The 18094-nt window shown below is 37.5% G+C and overlaps 1 protein-coding gene across 1 annotated transcript in view; it reads right to left on the bottom strand.

Moving 5' to 3' along the window:
• VRK1 (VRK serine/threonine kinase 1) overlaps positions 1-16596 on the bottom strand; it is a 35243-nt gene extending 18647 nt beyond the window's left edge. Inside the window, 9 exon segments of the mRNA XM_066321847.1 lie at positions 60-192; positions 1177-1269; positions 1411-1519; positions 2940-3027; positions 3418-3487; positions 7492-7547; positions 8994-9152; positions 16480-16569; positions 16572-16596. Coding sequence (XP_066177944.1) covers positions 60-192; positions 1177-1269; positions 1411-1519; positions 2940-3027; positions 3418-3487; positions 7492-7547; positions 8994-9152; positions 16480-16569; positions 16572-16596 — 823 coding nt within the window.
• Between the last annotated feature and the right edge of the window lie 1498 nt (positions 16597-18094).

Below are 18094 nucleotides of genomic sequence, written 5' to 3'. Positions count from 1 at the left end.
AGTCTTTTATTTATAAAAAAGGATATACAAATGCCTGTTGCTGAGTTTTACATCCTTACCGACACCCTTGTGTGCATCAATACTGGTATATTCAATAGTTCCATCATGGCACCTTTTAGGATCTTCTTTATATACTTTGTGAACTCCTTCAGGACAGTATCGGTAGGCAAGTCCATAGTCCACCAAGTACACCTAGTAATTCCACAAAGCATTCCAAGGTTAAATACAAAAAAATAATAAATACAAAACACACAAATAATAAATGCAGCTCCAAACCATTCTCATAACTTCTTTGAAAGTATTAAGAATGGTGAGTTGTTCAACTCTGAATGATTCTCAGTACTTTATTAATCTTAACACATTGATTTGAAAACAAGACGTCTGTTAGGTTTTATTGTTTTCCATAAAGTAGTCTGATCTGGAAGTCATTACTCGCTGCTACAGAAGGCAAGTACAGTACAATAGTTATTACCAGTAAAATTAGATTAAGGTAAAAACCCCAAAAACGCAAGTAACAAGCAAAACAAGAAGTAACTTCCATAGAGTTATAAATACACTCACTGTGCTATCCCCTTTAAAGTCAGTTGACCCATTTGAACAATACTACATACTACTACTTCTCACTAACAACACAGTTACTTTAAGAGAACTGAAATCCTTTAATAAGAACTTCTTATTTTACATATTTCACAAGCTAAAACATTTGGGCAAGAACAAATACATAATTCGAAACTCTAATATGCACTGTTTGAATAGTAAATCAAGTGGAACAATCAACACTTTAAAGAGACCAATTTTTCCAAGTAACAGAACACTTATCTGATGGACTTCTTGAACAAAGCAAAGAGGTAATAATGCAGACAAGCAAACATAATTTATCAGTGTGCTATATAATTTTAGGCTTCCACCTGCAAATACCTATTTGTGAGTCAATTTTTTCTAAATCTTAAGAATTTCTCTAGAACACTATTTAGGCCAAATAGTCAATTGATAACTGTCCAGCAAAATGCATTAAAAAATTGTAGAATATTAACTAGATATAAATGTCAAGCAGAAATAATGTTACCATATACATTCTTAAAAATGAGCTTCTGCTAGATTTCACAGGTTCAAAGCACTTTCATTTTTGTCAAATAGAAGGTTTAAAATATGAGGAATAAAATGCATTATAAATACCTGATTAGGGTTCTTGTAACTCAGAAGGAGGTTTGCGGCCTTGATGTCTCCATGCACATATTCATGCTCATGGACATATTCCAGAATATCAAGCTAACAAAACAGAAGTCATGTAAATGCAGTACCCAAGTCTGCCCACCAGAGGACCTGGACTCGGCACAAAAGTGGGACTGAACTGAGACATTTACACAGGGAAGACACACTGAGAAAATAAAATGCATTTTTTAAACTTACTATTCTCAGGCCTAATTGTAGTACGGTTTTATGGGAAAACTGCTTTGCATTCTCTTCATACATCTTCTGAAGATCTCTGCCAAATCGGTCCATTATCATAAATCGATAGCTAAATTCAAGGACAAAAAAAAAAAGGTCAAAAAACCAGCAAAGTTACTGAATCACACTTAGGGAAAGTATTTTATCTGCGTGTTAACTGCAGTAACTACTTTGATTGAATACATCTCTCTCAAAAGAAACTACAGGAAATACTTGAAATACAGTGGGTTTTTTAATCCTGTACATCACTTCTTACCTTTTTTACATCAACTATTCAAATGTTCATCCATCAAAAAAAGAACTGCTCTTTATTCTAGTAATGCAACAAAATAACAAGTACTCAAAGAGGAAAACATCCCTATTGTAACTCACTATAGGCAAAACTAAGCATCATCTACTTACAAAAATACATTTCTTTGTTTTTATAAATTGCTAATTGCTTTAACATGTTCAATTACAATTTCTCTTACTGAAATCTGCTGCAAACTTTTTCTAACATACTGCTAAAAACAAAAACCTTTCACTTGCCAGAGGTGTTATGATATTCTTTGCTATAGCCAAACTGGTTCTAGAACTGTAAGAGTTCATAGTCGCTATATTAAAGAAATTCATGCACTAAATGCTGAATGCAAAGTCACTTTTATTCGCAGGATAAAAAAAAATACTTTACATTTACTTTTGCTCTCCAAATGAATGTTGCTTTCACATTAGGTTAGTTTTACAGTTGAGGACTTACTGAAACAGTGACATTTCTGACATACTAAGACATCCACACGGACTGCCTTACACAGTGCACCACACAAAGAAGCCTGACCTACTGTGAGCTGCCAGAGAACTACTAAAACTCCTTGGCAGCACAGCTGTTTAGAGAACAGCCACTAGGCAACAAGGACTATTACATAAGCAGGCATTAACATTAGAGACTAAGTAACAAAAACCTTTCCTGGTTATGGAACAAAATACTAAAAACTATCCCTAAACTTCAAACAAATTTAGCATGAGACTAGCAATTATTCTAGCTCACAGATTAAGCCAGGAAAAGCCCCATCCCTAGGGAAAACAGAACAGATTTGAGAGAGCACTAAGTCCTTAACATTTGTGAGTGAAAATACTCTTTCAGTGCACACAACAAGAAAACTTCAGTCATAATATTCCAGGACTTGGACATTAGAGAATTACTTTCTTTAATTAAAATACAAAAAGCTTGTAAACCACATATACATCACTTTACAGCAATGTACACAACAAATCAAATCTCAGTATAAAGACTGCAACAAACACAAATAGGAGTAACAAACAGAACACAGACAAAATGTATCTATTTATATAGTCCCTAAACACACCCTTGCCATGCACATGAAAATTTGTGAACAGAAGTGAACAACATGAGGATAAGCAGAAAATGTAACTTATAAACTAACTTAGGCGGAAAGAGATAATGGATTTGGATTAAGTAAATTCTAATATGTGTCAACAAAAGATATATTCACCTGTTTCCATTTCTTTCATGCAAGCCAGAACCCCAATATCTTGGTACACCTAAATATTTCAGTTTATGGGACTTAGTCCACTTCTGAACTGAAAATACAAACAAAGTTAATTTCATGAATTTGCATGAGTAGAGACTTACATAAAAAGGGAACAGTCACATCGCTTACAGTTTCAGTGTACCTGTGAGCTGCTTATTTCATGGAAATGCATATGCAAACTACAGGATAGTTAATCACATATCCATTGTAGGGACAGAACTGCAACTCAAGTTTAAATATAGACAATACTACCAACAGAACTACAAAGCACTTACTGCCAAAACCCTCTAATTTACAATATATCTGAATTCAATTTCAATAATTTAAAAATAATTTTGAAAATTACCTAAAGAGATTCTTGAAGCTTAACTTTACTTCTACAGGCTCTATTTTTATAAATGCTTGTAGTTCATTAAAAACATTTTAATAGACTGCTTACTTTCATCTGGCTTAGCAGCTCGCATGTAGAACTTTAACTCAGTAAAAAGAGGTCCATTCTGGCTGGGTTCCTTTAAGACAATTTAAAATTAATTAAAAACTTCTGTGTTCATGCCTAACAATTATTAAAAGCTGAAACATTCTCCCTTTAAAAACATATTCTCAGTCAAATGCTCCTGATGCTGATAAACTCAATAGAATATATTTGTATTATAAAAGAAATTGAGCACTAAAAGCCATTTTTAGTATAAATGGCTTGAGATTAAGGGTATCAAAAATACTGTCCAACAGCAGAAGACTAAAGAATAAGAAATTAACTGAAATGTATAGAAAAATTAACAATTATTGGCAGAAGTTTAGCAGAGAACATTAAACAACATTTCAAAATTTCAAAACTTCAAAATTTCTCAAAATTATAAGAACTACACTTATTTCAATTTTAGAGTCTACCTTGTATTTAATACATTTCAGTTCCACTTTCAAGAGGCAAATCTATTGGAACCATATATTACAAGTAAAGTTCAAGAGAGAAATTCCTATGAAAAGATTTGAAATATTGCAAGAACACCATATAGGGAAGTACCTTGATTTTATGTTTCCAGAACTTAGTGAATAAAAAAGAAAAAAAAAATTATCTCAATTCTTGTAAATTTTCAGTAATTGATTTTGAGATGAGCTTAGGCAATATATTTTGGTCCAGTTATTCATATACATTCGAATTCATTCTACTCTCTGAAATACCTGTTTTGGAATATCCTACACTTAAAAAGTAATAAAAGTATGATATTATTGCAAAGAAACTCAAGAATATACAATCAGATGGCATTAGATACACATCAATCTTAAACAGGTTTAATGTTAACTTCTAAATGCAGATGTAGTGATCCAGCAGTTGCTGCAGGCAGAGTGCAGCCCTGAGCTCAGGGAGGCTCCCTGCTGTCCAGTCCCACTGGGGCCATGCAGAGCTCAGAGTGCCCTGACCGGGGCATTGCTGTGCGGCTCCGAGGCTCGGCTGGGACACGGGACGTGCTGGGGACAGATACCCCCAGCCTGGGCACCACTCCTAGGCCTGGACACTTGATTACAAACCTGCTGCCTGTCTCCACCTCACTCTCTCCAGCAGCACCGCCCTGATAAACAGTGGAGCCAAGACAGCCTCCTGGCCTCTCCGTGTGAGGAGGAACCAGAAAAAAAAACAAAACCAAAGACAGACCAACTGATCAACACACACAGACTTTGGTATCTGCACATTTACTTTCACAGTGAGTTTATTTATCCACAATGGACAACAAATTAGCAATACAGAGATTATACATGCAGAGGAGAAGGGTTAAATAGATAACTGCAATATACGAATTAATCTCAAACACACGTTATTTGACCTATTCACTTGATCCTGTGTAGTATTATCTATTAATATCCTAACTTATTAGAATATGAATTCTCATATATAATTTTCATTTAATTTACATAGATTTGAACAATGTTGTTTTCCTACTAAAATACAGCCAAAGAAAAGTAAGTGTTAAAAATTCTTACAGTATTTATCCATGAATAAATTATTCCACAAAAATTTATGTCTCGGTGCTGAAAACGTGTATCTTTCTCTGATCAAAAAGAACAACGTGTTATCTTTTCATACTTAGAGAATGATAAATGATTTAACTGTAAACCAGTTCTTTATGTTGTCTATGAAGGTGTTTTCCCACAATACCATTAATTCTACCTACAGATAAATAAATGTATATATGATGCTATAAAAGCTTACACATCATCCAATATCTGCCATAATGGTCCAGAAGGAGTGCAAACACAAAATTCTACAGCTTTATGCTCAGGGTCATTCTAAATACATGACTTATAAAACTGAAATTAAAGTGTTATTCAAAAAGATAACATAATTAAAGATTATAGAGTACATGTCAAAACCCAACAAACTTCAAGTAGTGTTTTAAGAATTCTGATCTTTTTCAGTCAGCAATGTAATGAAGTGTAATTAAACCTTACATCCACTCCTGAACAATGACATCTGAAAGGTCCACATGTTAAAAAGCATTTCTTTTTTAATAAAAGCTGTGATTCATTTCAGACTGCTCAGACATCAATACTATGAGGATATGTCAAAGACTAAGCCAATTTCCATCCTGCCTTAATAGCTTAATTTGAAGAACATTACTATAGAAGCACATATTTTGTTAAACACTAATAATTGTTCAAAGCTGTTAACCACTTTGCTTCAGCTGATGGAAAAACTAGAACCCACCCAGGCATCAGAAAATGGGCTCTAATCCATAGTTGTGTTATACTAGACTGCGGAGGCATAATATGTTATGGGTCATTTGTGAGGCTAGCACAAAGACTGGGGCTATTCTTTATTGCCATAAAGACAAAATTATGAAAGTCAAATTAAAAGTGAGTAGTCATCTGGGATATTAGCAATGGAGGTATTTACAAAATGCTGCAACAAAGTGAATCCAGCATAGGAGCAACCCAAAAGTTGGGGCAACTCTTTATATTAAGAGCCCAAAGTGGCGAGAAGATGGGCGTGTTTCAGACTCAGGAAAAGAGGGTGACAGCAATTACACACAGCATAAAGTAATGCATATCTGATGGTTTTCCCAGCAAGTCAAACCAGATTCTTCCATGAAAGTTAAATGGTGCTCTGTTTCCTGCTCAGTCCACACTCAGCAGGAGCCAGTAGTTAGAAGCCACTGCCTCTCAGCCACTGCTGTTATCTGCCTCTAAAACAGATCACAAGTGGACACTCCCACCCTCAAGAGGACAGGCTGAACACAGTAACACAGGTTGCCACCACACAACTGCAGGCTGGAGCTCCTCTGGAATTCCTGCCCACAAACACCTGAGACAGCAGCAGCAGGTTCATGTTGAAAGTGTGGCAGTCTGACATTTGCTTAGCAAGCACTGCTTTTTTCACTAAGGGACGACATTTCCGAGGGAGGGTCATCACAAACTGTACCTCGGGGTGTCTGAACAGTATCAAACCCAGTATTCTACAATTTCCCTTTAGTCAGCAGATGTAAATACCAAGATTAAAGGCACATACTAACCAAAATGTATTTTACTCTAATCTAACCTAACCTTATAGTTTCAGGAACAAATGTTATAAGCACTAACATATACACAAAGTGGTTGGCTACTGCAACCAAGGTATTTCAGTATCATCATATAGTTTAATAAAAAAATGTTTAAACAGTGCAATTCTGAACTGCACTGAAAAACCAATCTTTTACACTATGAAGTTCTTGTACGGTTTTTTGGCATTTACTTTTATTGCGGAAACAAAAATGCCACCTAGAAAATAAAGGGTCTGGCTCTACTATGATTATTCCCATATTCCCTGGTTTTTTAGTAAGATTTTGTAAGATCTATACAAAATACTCTGGCAAAAATTAAGAAAAAAACTTTACACCTTAGGAAGAGAAATAGTCAAATTCGAGTAAATAACTCTTTTTTTTTAGACTAAAACCATAAGAAAATTTCAAGTAATAAGAAGAATTTGCTGATTTGTTGCAATGGGCTAAAAATGAGCTGTCAACAATGCTTTTTCTTCTCTCTAATTATTAGGTTAAAACAATTAGGTCAGTGTTCTTTTAGTTCAATAGAAATTAGAACATGTACGTGATTTATAAATAAACATTTTAAGAACCTTGTGAAGACCTTAGGAATTAAAGTTTTGCTATTTCTAGTCATGAGCTGTCAGTTTATCAACATCCAGTGGTGAGCAACAGTTCAAAGACTCACTGCTGAATCACAGAAATTCTCCAAAAGCTAGACAGATTTCATTCATTTGGTAATATCTGTGCTGTTTATAGGAAGCAATTGAAAGAGTATCTGATCGATTTCATGGATCTTTTTCAACTCCAGTGATGTTCCATTATGATGTTCCTCACCCACAGGAGTCCTAATTCTCAGCAGCACTCCTCTGTATCCTCACACTCTTACTTTAAACACCACTTTGCAACTGCATTATTTTCAGAAGATGTTTTAAATTACACATTCTATTCTAGAACAAATATTTTCAAGTTGTGAAGTAAAGATTCAAATGCTCTCTTACCACTTTTGCAACATAAGGGGCATCACTGCCAACCGACTTTGAAGAATTAACATCAGCTGTTAAAAAGAAAGCTTTTATTAGTAGGAGAGGAAACTGTCACACAACATAAACTCACTTTTGGAGTTTATGGACAAACATACAACAAAGTAACTAGGTGCTGACAGAACACAGACCAGTACCTTAGCCTTTGGTAAGAGAATCAGGCTATAAGTGAAGGGTACTGTATACAGATATTGCACTCTTGCATTCTCCCTTCTGTCTGCTTTTAGGCAGTTTACTAAATGCAGGTGTTCTTTTTTCTTTTATCCAGTAACTTTTTCCTATTCAATAGTGTTTCTTTTGCCTTCTAGGACTATCATAAACATACGTATTTCTAGATATAAAGAAGAAAAATAAATTCTATGTTGCCATGTCACGTATCTAAAAGTGACCTTCTGTTGCTACTAAGTTGTTGGTATTTGTGACAGAAGATACAGATATGAAGAACATCAAGTGAGGCAAGTACAAAGAACACGAAGAGTCAGGGTCACAGCTTTGTGCAAATGATGGGGAAGCAGAGCAAGCTTTGGCTTGAACAAAGCAGGAATTCAAATGAGTTGAAACTCCAGTAAATTTAGTAGCTCATTGAGTGAGGCTGAGTAAGAAGTTAGAAGCTTCTTTGGCAAAAAGCCACCAACTGGTCCTGTTTTTCTCCTTAACCCACTTATGCTGCAGTCTGTTCATTTTATAAGCAGGACAGATTTTTTTCCTGTTTTCCAACTCAGAATGAATCCAACACAACCTTTTCCCCAAGATGAGGAAGACTATATTATAATGATCACATTAACTTTGATCCCTTCAGAATTGTTTGGAAAATGACTAGGGGCAATGAAGCAGAGAAGTCTCAAGACCTCTCCCATCTGTTCATTTGTCCAAGTAAAAAAAGATACTAAGTATGGAACCCTATTTCACTTTAAGCTTTCCTTGTAACAGAATTGCAAAACAAGACCTCAACTAAGTCTTTAAAGGTAAAGTTCAATATTTTGATTTGGTTTTTGCACTGGTTACATTAAAAAAGAATATATTAAAAACGTATATTAAAAAAAAGTTCACAAGGCAATGAGAAAATAAAAGCAATATCAAAGTCAAAACTAGTCCAAGTACTGGCTGACCAGTAGCCTCCAGATAATATGCACTGAGAGTTTCAGTTCAGAATTCATTATTATAAAGACACTCATGAAAAATCCAGTCTTTCAACCAGACCAAAATTCAAATATTTTTAATAAAGATTTTGATTTTTAAAAAGAATTAACTACCACTGGAAACTCATGAAACTAGTGCTTAAAATGACCATTTGTCTATTTCTGTCATTTTTTTCCAACACCATGACTCAAGATTCTAGTAGAAAAGATCACATGAAGACACTTTACATTTTTAACTTAGGGGTCAACTTTTCATTGTTTTGCATAGGGATAAACATTTACTCTCCATTTTAAAGAATTACCAAAGATAGGTGCACTTACCAAGGTATAGGCGTCCAAAGCCTCCCTGCCCTATAGGGACACCTAATTTCCATTCTTTTCTTGATGTATCTGCTAGAACCTCCCCCAGACCAAACACTTCAGCAAGTTTTCTTTTTGCAGGGGCTCTTTTTCCAGCTGTTTTCTTATTTGGCATTTTCCCTAGAGAAAGTGAGGGGGAGGAAAAATTAAAAACAAACAAAAAAAAAGGCTACATGTTGATCCAACTTATTTTACACAGAAATCTGCTAGAAACATGAAAAAGAATGGATTAAGTCATAATTTGTTACTACAAAGATACTTGAAAAGAAATGCAGTAAGCAGTTCCATTGGCATGAATTAAAACTGAGAAAGAACTAATTTTTCCAGGCATCACAGAAAAATTTGACAGCAAAAATCTTCAGAAGAGAAACCTATTACAAAACCTTGTATAACACACACTAAAAAATCTCAGAATCTATCACATTCAATCAGTCACAACAAATCACAGGTCTAAACCTAGAAAAAAAGTAAACTTATGAAATAAAGCTCATTAGTTTTCCTAGAGTTAAACTCGCATATTGAAAAACTGCAACTCTTCAGTAGTAATATGAGGAATTCCTCTTCACTGTAAAAAAAAAAAAAAAAAAAAAAAAAAAAAAAAAAAAAAAAAAAAAGTCTATTTTATTTTTCCTCCTATATGACTGCAAGCAAGAAAAAAAGAAAGGCTGGGTATTTTTTACAGGGCAGCATTGAGTAGGTCATCACAAAAACTAATACATAACTACCTACTTTGAGATCCCATGTATGAAAGTATTACTGTTGCTTTCTCATAACCCCAGGTTTCAGATAAGCAATATTTCCAGAAATAGCGTAAGAGCCCACTGGAATATGCCTCTTTCTGCAGCATAGAATCACAGAATGGTGTGAATTGCAAAGGACCTTTTCAATGTCATCGAGTACTTCTGCAACAAGCAGGGGCATCTTCAATCAGATGAAGCTGCTCAGAGCCCATCTAATCCGAACTTGAATGTTTCCAGGCATGGGGCATCCACCACCTCCCTGGGCAACCTGTTCTACTGTTTCACCAGTCTCACTGTAAAAATTTCTAACTTCTGTCTATTCCAAACCTACCCTTTTTCAGCTGAAAACCATCACCCCTTGTCCCATCACAACAAGCCATGCTAAAATGTTTGCTCCCATCTTTCTTACAGACCCCCCACAAGTACTGAAAGGCTGCAAAAATGTCTTCCTGGAGACTTCTCTTCTCTGGGTGAAAAATCCCAGTTCTCTCAGTCTCTCACAGTAGAAGTGTTCAATCCCTCTAATCATCTTTGTGTTCCTCCTCTGGACTGGCTCCAACAGGTCTCTGTCCTTCCTGTGCTGAGAACCTCAGAGCTGGCTGCAGTGCTCCAGGTGGATCTCACCAGAGCAGAGCAGACAGGCACAATCCCCTCCCTCACCCTGCTGCCCACACTGCTTTGGATTCAGCCCAGGACACAACTGGTTTCCTCAATTGCTTGATGGCTCATGTACAGCTTCTCATCCACCATCACCTCAAAGTCCTTCTTGGCAGAAGGCCTCATTTTGAGCAAGTAAATCTTTTGAGGTTTTAGTAGAGTCAGACTTTGCTGCACTAGAAGAAATTAATGAATATGCAGCCATGACACAGCAAAGACTGCACTAGGTCACTTTACATGAAAGGTCTTCATAAATTGTTTTACAAAAAGCCTGATCTTTCCCTCTACCTTATGAAGATAAATGTCATATAAACAAGTCACATTTATTTTCTAAAAGATACTATTCTCACTGGTGGGATTTTATTATTTTGCTGGAAGCAGGAAGCAATATTAACACACGATTTAGGAAGTTTCTGGATAGCAAAATAACTTTTTCTTATTTGTCTAGCTACTCAATACAATAACTCTAAGCCAAACTCAGTTATTTAGCATCAGTTTTTCTCTTTCATTTCTAATGTTCCTCTAGGATTTCTTCTAATTTCCCAAACAGAAAACTGCATAACTGCAACAGTTGTTCCAAAAGCACTCCCCTTCCTACAATACTTTTCTGACTGGGTATCTGCAACAAATTTTCTTCCTCAAACAATGTTTGTCACCCAACCAGCATCTGAAGAGAGAAGCCACTTCTCTACTTACCAAAGGCAAGAATAATTGCCAAGTTGCCTGAAAATGTTGTTCTGTCCACTAATGCTCAAGTATATATAGCTGTGCTTGACCAAACCTCTCTAAGTGGAATGAGACAGAATAAAGCCCAACAGGAGATAAAACACTCAGTGGAGATTGAGAATGGTGATTCTGGCAATAATGCAAAGGAACTCACAGGAGCTCAACACAAAGGGTGCCAATGGGTGGCTTTTGTTTTAGGAAAATAGCTAAATGACAGATGAGTGGAGCTCAGGAATGCTAACTGGATCAAATGGAGGTGTAAATGTCCCCCCAAAATAGCCAGGCCAGCTTGGGGGCAGTGAATAAGAGGCCGAGTCCAATACAAGCATGCAAAAACTAAATAACTAGCAAAATAACTCTGAAGAGAACAATCGGCTTGAGCTGGTTGCAATCCAGATAGTCCTTTCCAGTGGCTGAGCACACCAGCATCGTGACAGTGAACATACTACAGAGACCAGTAATGAGAATCACGCCAGTACCATGACTGAACTGTGCACTGCACCTGCTGTATTTTGCAAAGTGTAACTTAAAATTGTATTGTTTTCAGTACATTTTATATCATTCTCCTAAATCAGACATCTCACATAGCATCAACTATCTTCACAGAAGTAAATTTGATATCAAATATTACATTCTTTATACATAGAACATCTAAAAGAACTTAGTCAGAGAGTAATGGACTCTGGCAGCAAGCAGTCTCCAGACATCACAGTCACTCCATACATGCATAAATACAGAAAAGAAGGTGCATCATTCCAGGCCAAAGCTGTTCTTTTTTAGTGTCCTTGTTAATTTGAGAGGAGTGTCTTTATGTCATGGAACCACACCTGAATACCTGCTGAATATTTTACTTGCATCTGAATGAGAAACTTCAACGAAACTTTTATGAAATACTCACATCACAGGAAGATATTGATATTTATCAACACCTATACTGCACAAGCTTCCTCATTATCACAAAAAAGGATGTTTTAATTCTGCATTACTTTTCCGTATGTCCACTTCGACACAGTAATATTCTTCCCTACAATCAAGACACATCTTATATATAAATTTTAAGGCTAGTTTTACCCACATCATTATTCACAGTGTCTTCAAGAAACTCCTCTCTACATCCCTTTGTCTTTCTTTTTTTAATCTTCAAGGTGATACATAGCTTACTGTCTTGGAGGAAGATCTTTCCTCCAGATTTTCTACAGGAGAAAAATGAGACTTTCAAGCACCAAAGACAATTCCAGCCAGCTCAGATAAGACAATACCAATGAGAAAGCAACGGTGTCAAAGTGTCAGGAAGAACAGAGCGGTAGAAAAGGCTCTGTGTTGATTTCACTTACAAGATCAGGCCATAAAGATCACTGCAGACCTTTAAGCAGCTTCACAGGACATCTAAGTCAGGAAATGGATTTAAACAAAGGGCAGACTGAAATTATTAGAAGTACTAAAGAAATAAACCAGAAATCTGGAGCCCCAAAGCTGACTCAGGTAAGACAAGAAAGTGCAAAAATCAGCAGCACTGCCCAGTGACTCAGATGTGGGACGAGATCACACACACTAAAGGATCGAAAGGACATCAAAACGTATCCAAAATGAGCATACTTGTCCTCAAGCAAAGAAACAATTTATTGTCAGTATAAGAACCACGCAGAGGACTTGAAGGACTGCACCCCCTTGATCTCTGAGTTATTACAGGTAATTCGGGCAAGACTTGGACAGACCCATTGATGTGCCTGAATGCTGGACAGATTGTTGCCCATAAAAGAAAAATTTGTAGCCTCTCTTTCAAGAAGGCAAGCAAGCCTGTGAAACAAACCTATTGATACACTGCACATCTTTGACATTCACAGTGAGACTCTTGATAGCAGCCTTGCTTAAAAAGGAATTAAATTTACTTAAAATAGCTCCTCAAGAGTATCAAAGGAAGAGCTGGTGCTTCCCTCTTCTTCCACACCCCCGCTTATTTTGTTTAACATGGTCAATAATTGTATGCCTGAAGGTATTTATTTAAAAAAAAAAAAAAAAAATTGTTAATGACAACTTTCCTTTACCCATAAAAGCAAAAATTCACAATGGACATAAGTTTGAACGTCCCCAGCTGGGAACCCTGCCCTTAACAAATACACTAGATACACATACATGGTTTCTTGGCTGTCTGTATTCATACCCATCTGTTAACATGGCACTGTGCCTACTTACAAGTTGGTCAAACTATCAGTGGGCCATAGGTGCCAAACACTGATCGCTTGCAATGGGCAGCATGCACAAAACTAAGCACTCACTCTCTTGCAAAAAAGCTGTTAACCAAGGAAATATTTAAGCAATGGCTGCACATGCTTTCACATTTATTTGGGTAAATCCATTCAGGTGTCTTCTATTGATTGAAATCAAAGGCACCTGGACACAGCAGAAATTTTCTACATGAAAAGACTGAACTAGGGAAAAAAGTCACAATAAAAAGAAATGAAAAAGACAATTAAAATTTAGTGCAAATTCTATCATTCGACGTGCTTTTCAACTCATAATACAACAAACACAAGGGGTTTGTCAGGAAACTTAGGCACCAACAAACCTGACATAGAACTGTCAATGCACAACCGGAATAAAGCCATCTAATTCTCCCTAAAATCACCTTTACAAATTCACCACCACCATCCCTCCAAAAAGAAAAAAACTCTGAAACTTTCCTCTCAATACTTCTTCCCATCAACAAAAGGAATATTTTCTATCCACAGGTATTGTGAAGTTTAATTCATTAGTTCCTGCAATCATGCTAAAGTCCTTGGAAAGAGTGCCATGGGTGTCAAGTACCGTACTATCATTCAAGTGCCAGACCTGACCCTACTTAGCTAAGGTGCCTGACAAGAACAATTTTCAAGGTGCATGACTGTAAACAGCAGCATTTTATGTCGCTACAATGTGCTCAAAACAAAGATTTTGCTACTAAGAAGTATGAATAACAGAAGTCTATTTGTCTAAACTCTCTCCAGAAGCCTCTTAGTACAACAAAGGCTTCTACCTAATAAAACATCTTGGAAGAAACAGAATACACTGTACTTGAGATAGCACTGTTGATGCAAAATTGTCTGCATATCAGTGGTGTTATCTTTACAAATGTTGTCTGCTATGGTTGCTACTTGAGCGATACTTGAACTCTTAGAATAAATATGAATAGCCACTTCTCGATTCTTGTCGCCATTCATTATCAACAAAACTCTGAAATGAATACAAAACAAATTTATTTTGAAGGAATTTCTGTTGTGTGTAAAGTCAAACTGGTTGCTTCCTGATCTTCCTCTTTTATTCTCTGGAAATTGTAATTTTTACAGTTGTTTATCCTAGCAGGATGTATTTTCATTGTCAACCCAGAGAAGGCATGCTGGTGACCTGTGCTCCTAGATGAGCAGGTAGTTCCAGCAAGACCTGAAATCTGTATATAATTAAAACTTGTTCATTAGTCAAAGCAAGAAATCCTCATCTGCCTTAAAAAAAAAAAAAAAAAAATTAAGACAATGAGAAAACAAAACTGAATTTTTGCTCAAGGGGTGGGGAAGAAAGAACATGATGCTTAAAGACTCCTGAAAACTGTAGAGCTGCTTCATGGGAAGGACCACACAAAAAACAACTGATGTGTCAGTGACTTGTCACACCGAGTGAGGTAGACGGTGAACAAAGATTTTCTTGCATAAATCAGACATTCTGTGACTGGTTGGTCACTGTCTGTGAAAACCTCTCCAATCTAAGTTCCTGATTAAGATACCAGACAGTTAATGGCAATTATGGAAGAAGAGGCACTAAGGTTCTCTCCCGAGAAATAATAAAAAAAAAAAAAAAAAAAAAAGATTAGGCAAAATTAATAAATGCCATTGGTGAACCAAAATTACTGGGAAATATTTAATCACAACACCACCAGAGTGGACCAAGGAAATGACCTTTTTCTATTTTTGCTAAACAAACCAAGATGACTTAATATTTCAGCATGCAGCTTGCCCAGAAGTAGGAAACAGCCATTTACAAGAGGAACTAATGTGTTACTAATTTTAAATTGCTTTCTCAAGAATACATTACCTTTTTTAAGTTTCTTTAAAGGTTATTTAAGGTTCTTCTGAAAATCTTAAATCATTGCTCTGTTGCAATTTATTGCAATAACATTGCTCTGTTATTGCAATAAAAACCAGTGAGGATTGTAAGGTATCAAATCATGTCACTCCAAATCACTCACCTCTGTATCAACTGCAAAGACCTGACACATGTGAGTGAGACACTTAAAGGCTTTTTAATAATTTAGAACTGTATAAAAACCATCAGCTCTGAAGTTCACCAGGAATCCCACCTCACTCAGGGATTATCTCCAAGAATTTAGTGGACAGCTTATCCCTACAGATGAAGGTACAAGCCCTTTGCCACAGTAATAGTGACAAGAAGCCTCACAACAGCTTTTGTATTTTTCTTAGCCATAAAAACGGTCCATGGATTCCCTATAAATTAATAAAACCCTATAGTCCTTAGAGTACTTAAGCACAAATTGAAAACCAAAGAGAACAACAGAGTCCACCCTGTCTGCGACTGCTTAAATCTTAAAAAAGGAAGTCAATTAGCAAAAAACAGGAAGTGAAGAAAAACAACGAATGACAGAAACCAGCTTAGCCCAAAATTCTTACACACTAGGCCTCTCCTGATCCCAAAATCGCAGATTTTTGTGATTTTTAGGCCTGTATTTAAAAAAAAAAAAAAAAGTTTACTTTAAAGCAAAAGTCAGGAACACCTCCCAAGCAAAGTGATGGCACACCTGAGATAATCCTGAAGATGACGAACCTCTAAAGTGGAACAGAGCATACCTTTTACTCAGCCTCCTCCACCTAGCCTTAGTGCTAAATAAATAAATAAATAAATAAAAATAAAAACCAAAACCACACCAGCAAGGAAACCAACTTAGGCCGCCGCCACCGAAGGCAGCTTTAGTGCCCACAGCCCGGGAAGGCGGGGAGCGGCCCCAGACCTCAAGGCTGAAGCTGAGGGAGCTGTGGCCCACCTGCCCCCGTTCTCTCCTTCCCTGCGGGCCCAGGGGACGCCTCCGGCGGCACGGGTTGAGCCGGGACAGGGAAGGGAAGGCGCTTTCTCTACCCTTCGGAAGGAAAAGGGCTCGGGCCGGCCCCGGCGGTATCACCAGCCTCCTCCGCGAGGGTAGCAGGGAAAACCGCCCGCAATCCGCCAGAAGGGCCGGGGACGCTTGGCACGGCGAAGCGGACACGAAACAGTACCCCAAAACTCGCCTCCTTAAAAAAAACCCAAACAACTGCATCCCAGAGGCAGCCGCTGGCTCCAAGTACCTCCTACGCGAGCGGGCCCGGCGCCGTTCCTTCCTCCCGGTCCGAAATTCCCGCACTGCCCGCGGCCCCAGGCGGCCCGCCCGCCCGGCGCCACCTCCCAGCATCGCCCGCGCCCATTGGTCCGCCGAGCGCGGCTCGCTGCCTCCGCCCCGCCCTGGCCGCGATGCCTGCTGGGAAAAGTAGTCCACGACCACAGCAAGTGGCAGCAGGAGAGTCCGACATGAACTATATTTCCCAGCAGGCACCGCGGCCTGAGATGGGCCAGGAGCTGAAGGCTTTACAGTGGTGGAATGGGTTAGGTTGGAGGAGACCTTTAAGACCCGTGTTCACCGTGCTCGAGTGCCACATCCACACGTTTGTGGAACATTTCCAAGAGTGGTTACTCCACTGCTGCCCTGGACAGCCTCTTGTAGTGCTTCACAGCTGTTCTCAGTAAAAAAAAAAAAAAAAAAAAAAAATTGAGAGTTACAGGGAGCCTTGGTTTCTTATGGTGTAGTAAATTTGGGAAGGCTTTGTCAAACTGATACCACAGAATCGATTAGGTTAGAAGAGATCGTCGAATCCAGCCGGTGACCGAACACTATTAGGTGAACTACACCAGGGCACTAAGTGCCGTGTCCAGTCTTTCCTTAAACAATTCCAGAACAGTGATTCTTCCTACTTTTATTGTCGGCTACAGGTGTCCGCACACCCGCGCCTGATTCTGCCAAGCTGTGAAGTGAGAGACGTGCAGAAGATGAAACACATGGCAAACCAGGGAAGTTAGGGGCTGAGGCAGAAAAAAAATAACACAATGATTTTATTTTGTTAATTTACTGGGTGTTTCAACCCTTTAAATAGGCATTAAGATTTCATGGCCGCCGTCTTCACATGCTCCGGTTTTTGCGGTACTAAATAGCTTCAATCAAAGAACCATCGTTCTGTGGTATGCCCATCATGACAGTACTTGCATAGACTTCCTTGGCCACATTTTTTTCCAGGCTACATTAAGAATAATAGAAATGTACTTTTAAAATTCTAGGTACTACTAGAGATGTTCAAGAATCTGAACTGCTCAAAATGTTCTAGGATATTGCTGTTCATAGGAAAGACCAAACGTTTGTTTGAACTAAGTGAAGAACACTACTAGACATAATGGCATTTCACGTGCAGTTCTATCCTCTTTAGTATTGAATTACTGGGATCATGAAGCCATTTTAAGATGCTGATAGAGAAAATTAAATGAGAAATTGAATAAATATTCCACTTCTACATATGAATCACATTTGAATTTAATAGAATGTAGTACTCAAGTTCCAAAGTAAATTATGTTCTTCACATTTCCAATCTTCCAAAAATTATAGAATTAAATGTCTTATAATTCCAGTATGTGTTCTCTTTCTGCAATCTTCTTTATTTTTCTACTTTGCAAAATGAGAAGAAAAATGCATGTACATTGCTCAAACACCATGTCATGCTACACACAATGCATTAAAACCACAAAAAATAATAATAATTAAAAAAAAATTAGCAGACAATTCCAAAATGAATGGGGAGACTGTGCCACCACAGATACTCGGTAAAAGAGTACACATGCGTTACACTCAGCTGTCCTAACCAGGGGCTGAGGACCACA

This window comes from Sylvia atricapilla, chromosome 6 (genome assembly GCF_009819655.1).
Source record: "Sylvia atricapilla isolate bSylAtr1 chromosome 6, bSylAtr1.pri, whole genome shotgun sequence".
In the NCBI taxonomy this organism is placed as follows: Eukaryota; Metazoa; Chordata; class Aves; order Passeriformes; family Sylviidae; genus Sylvia; species Sylvia atricapilla.
The sequence above is the reverse complement of the archived record's forward strand: the minus strand, read 5'-3'. Positions and strand labels throughout refer to the sequence as shown.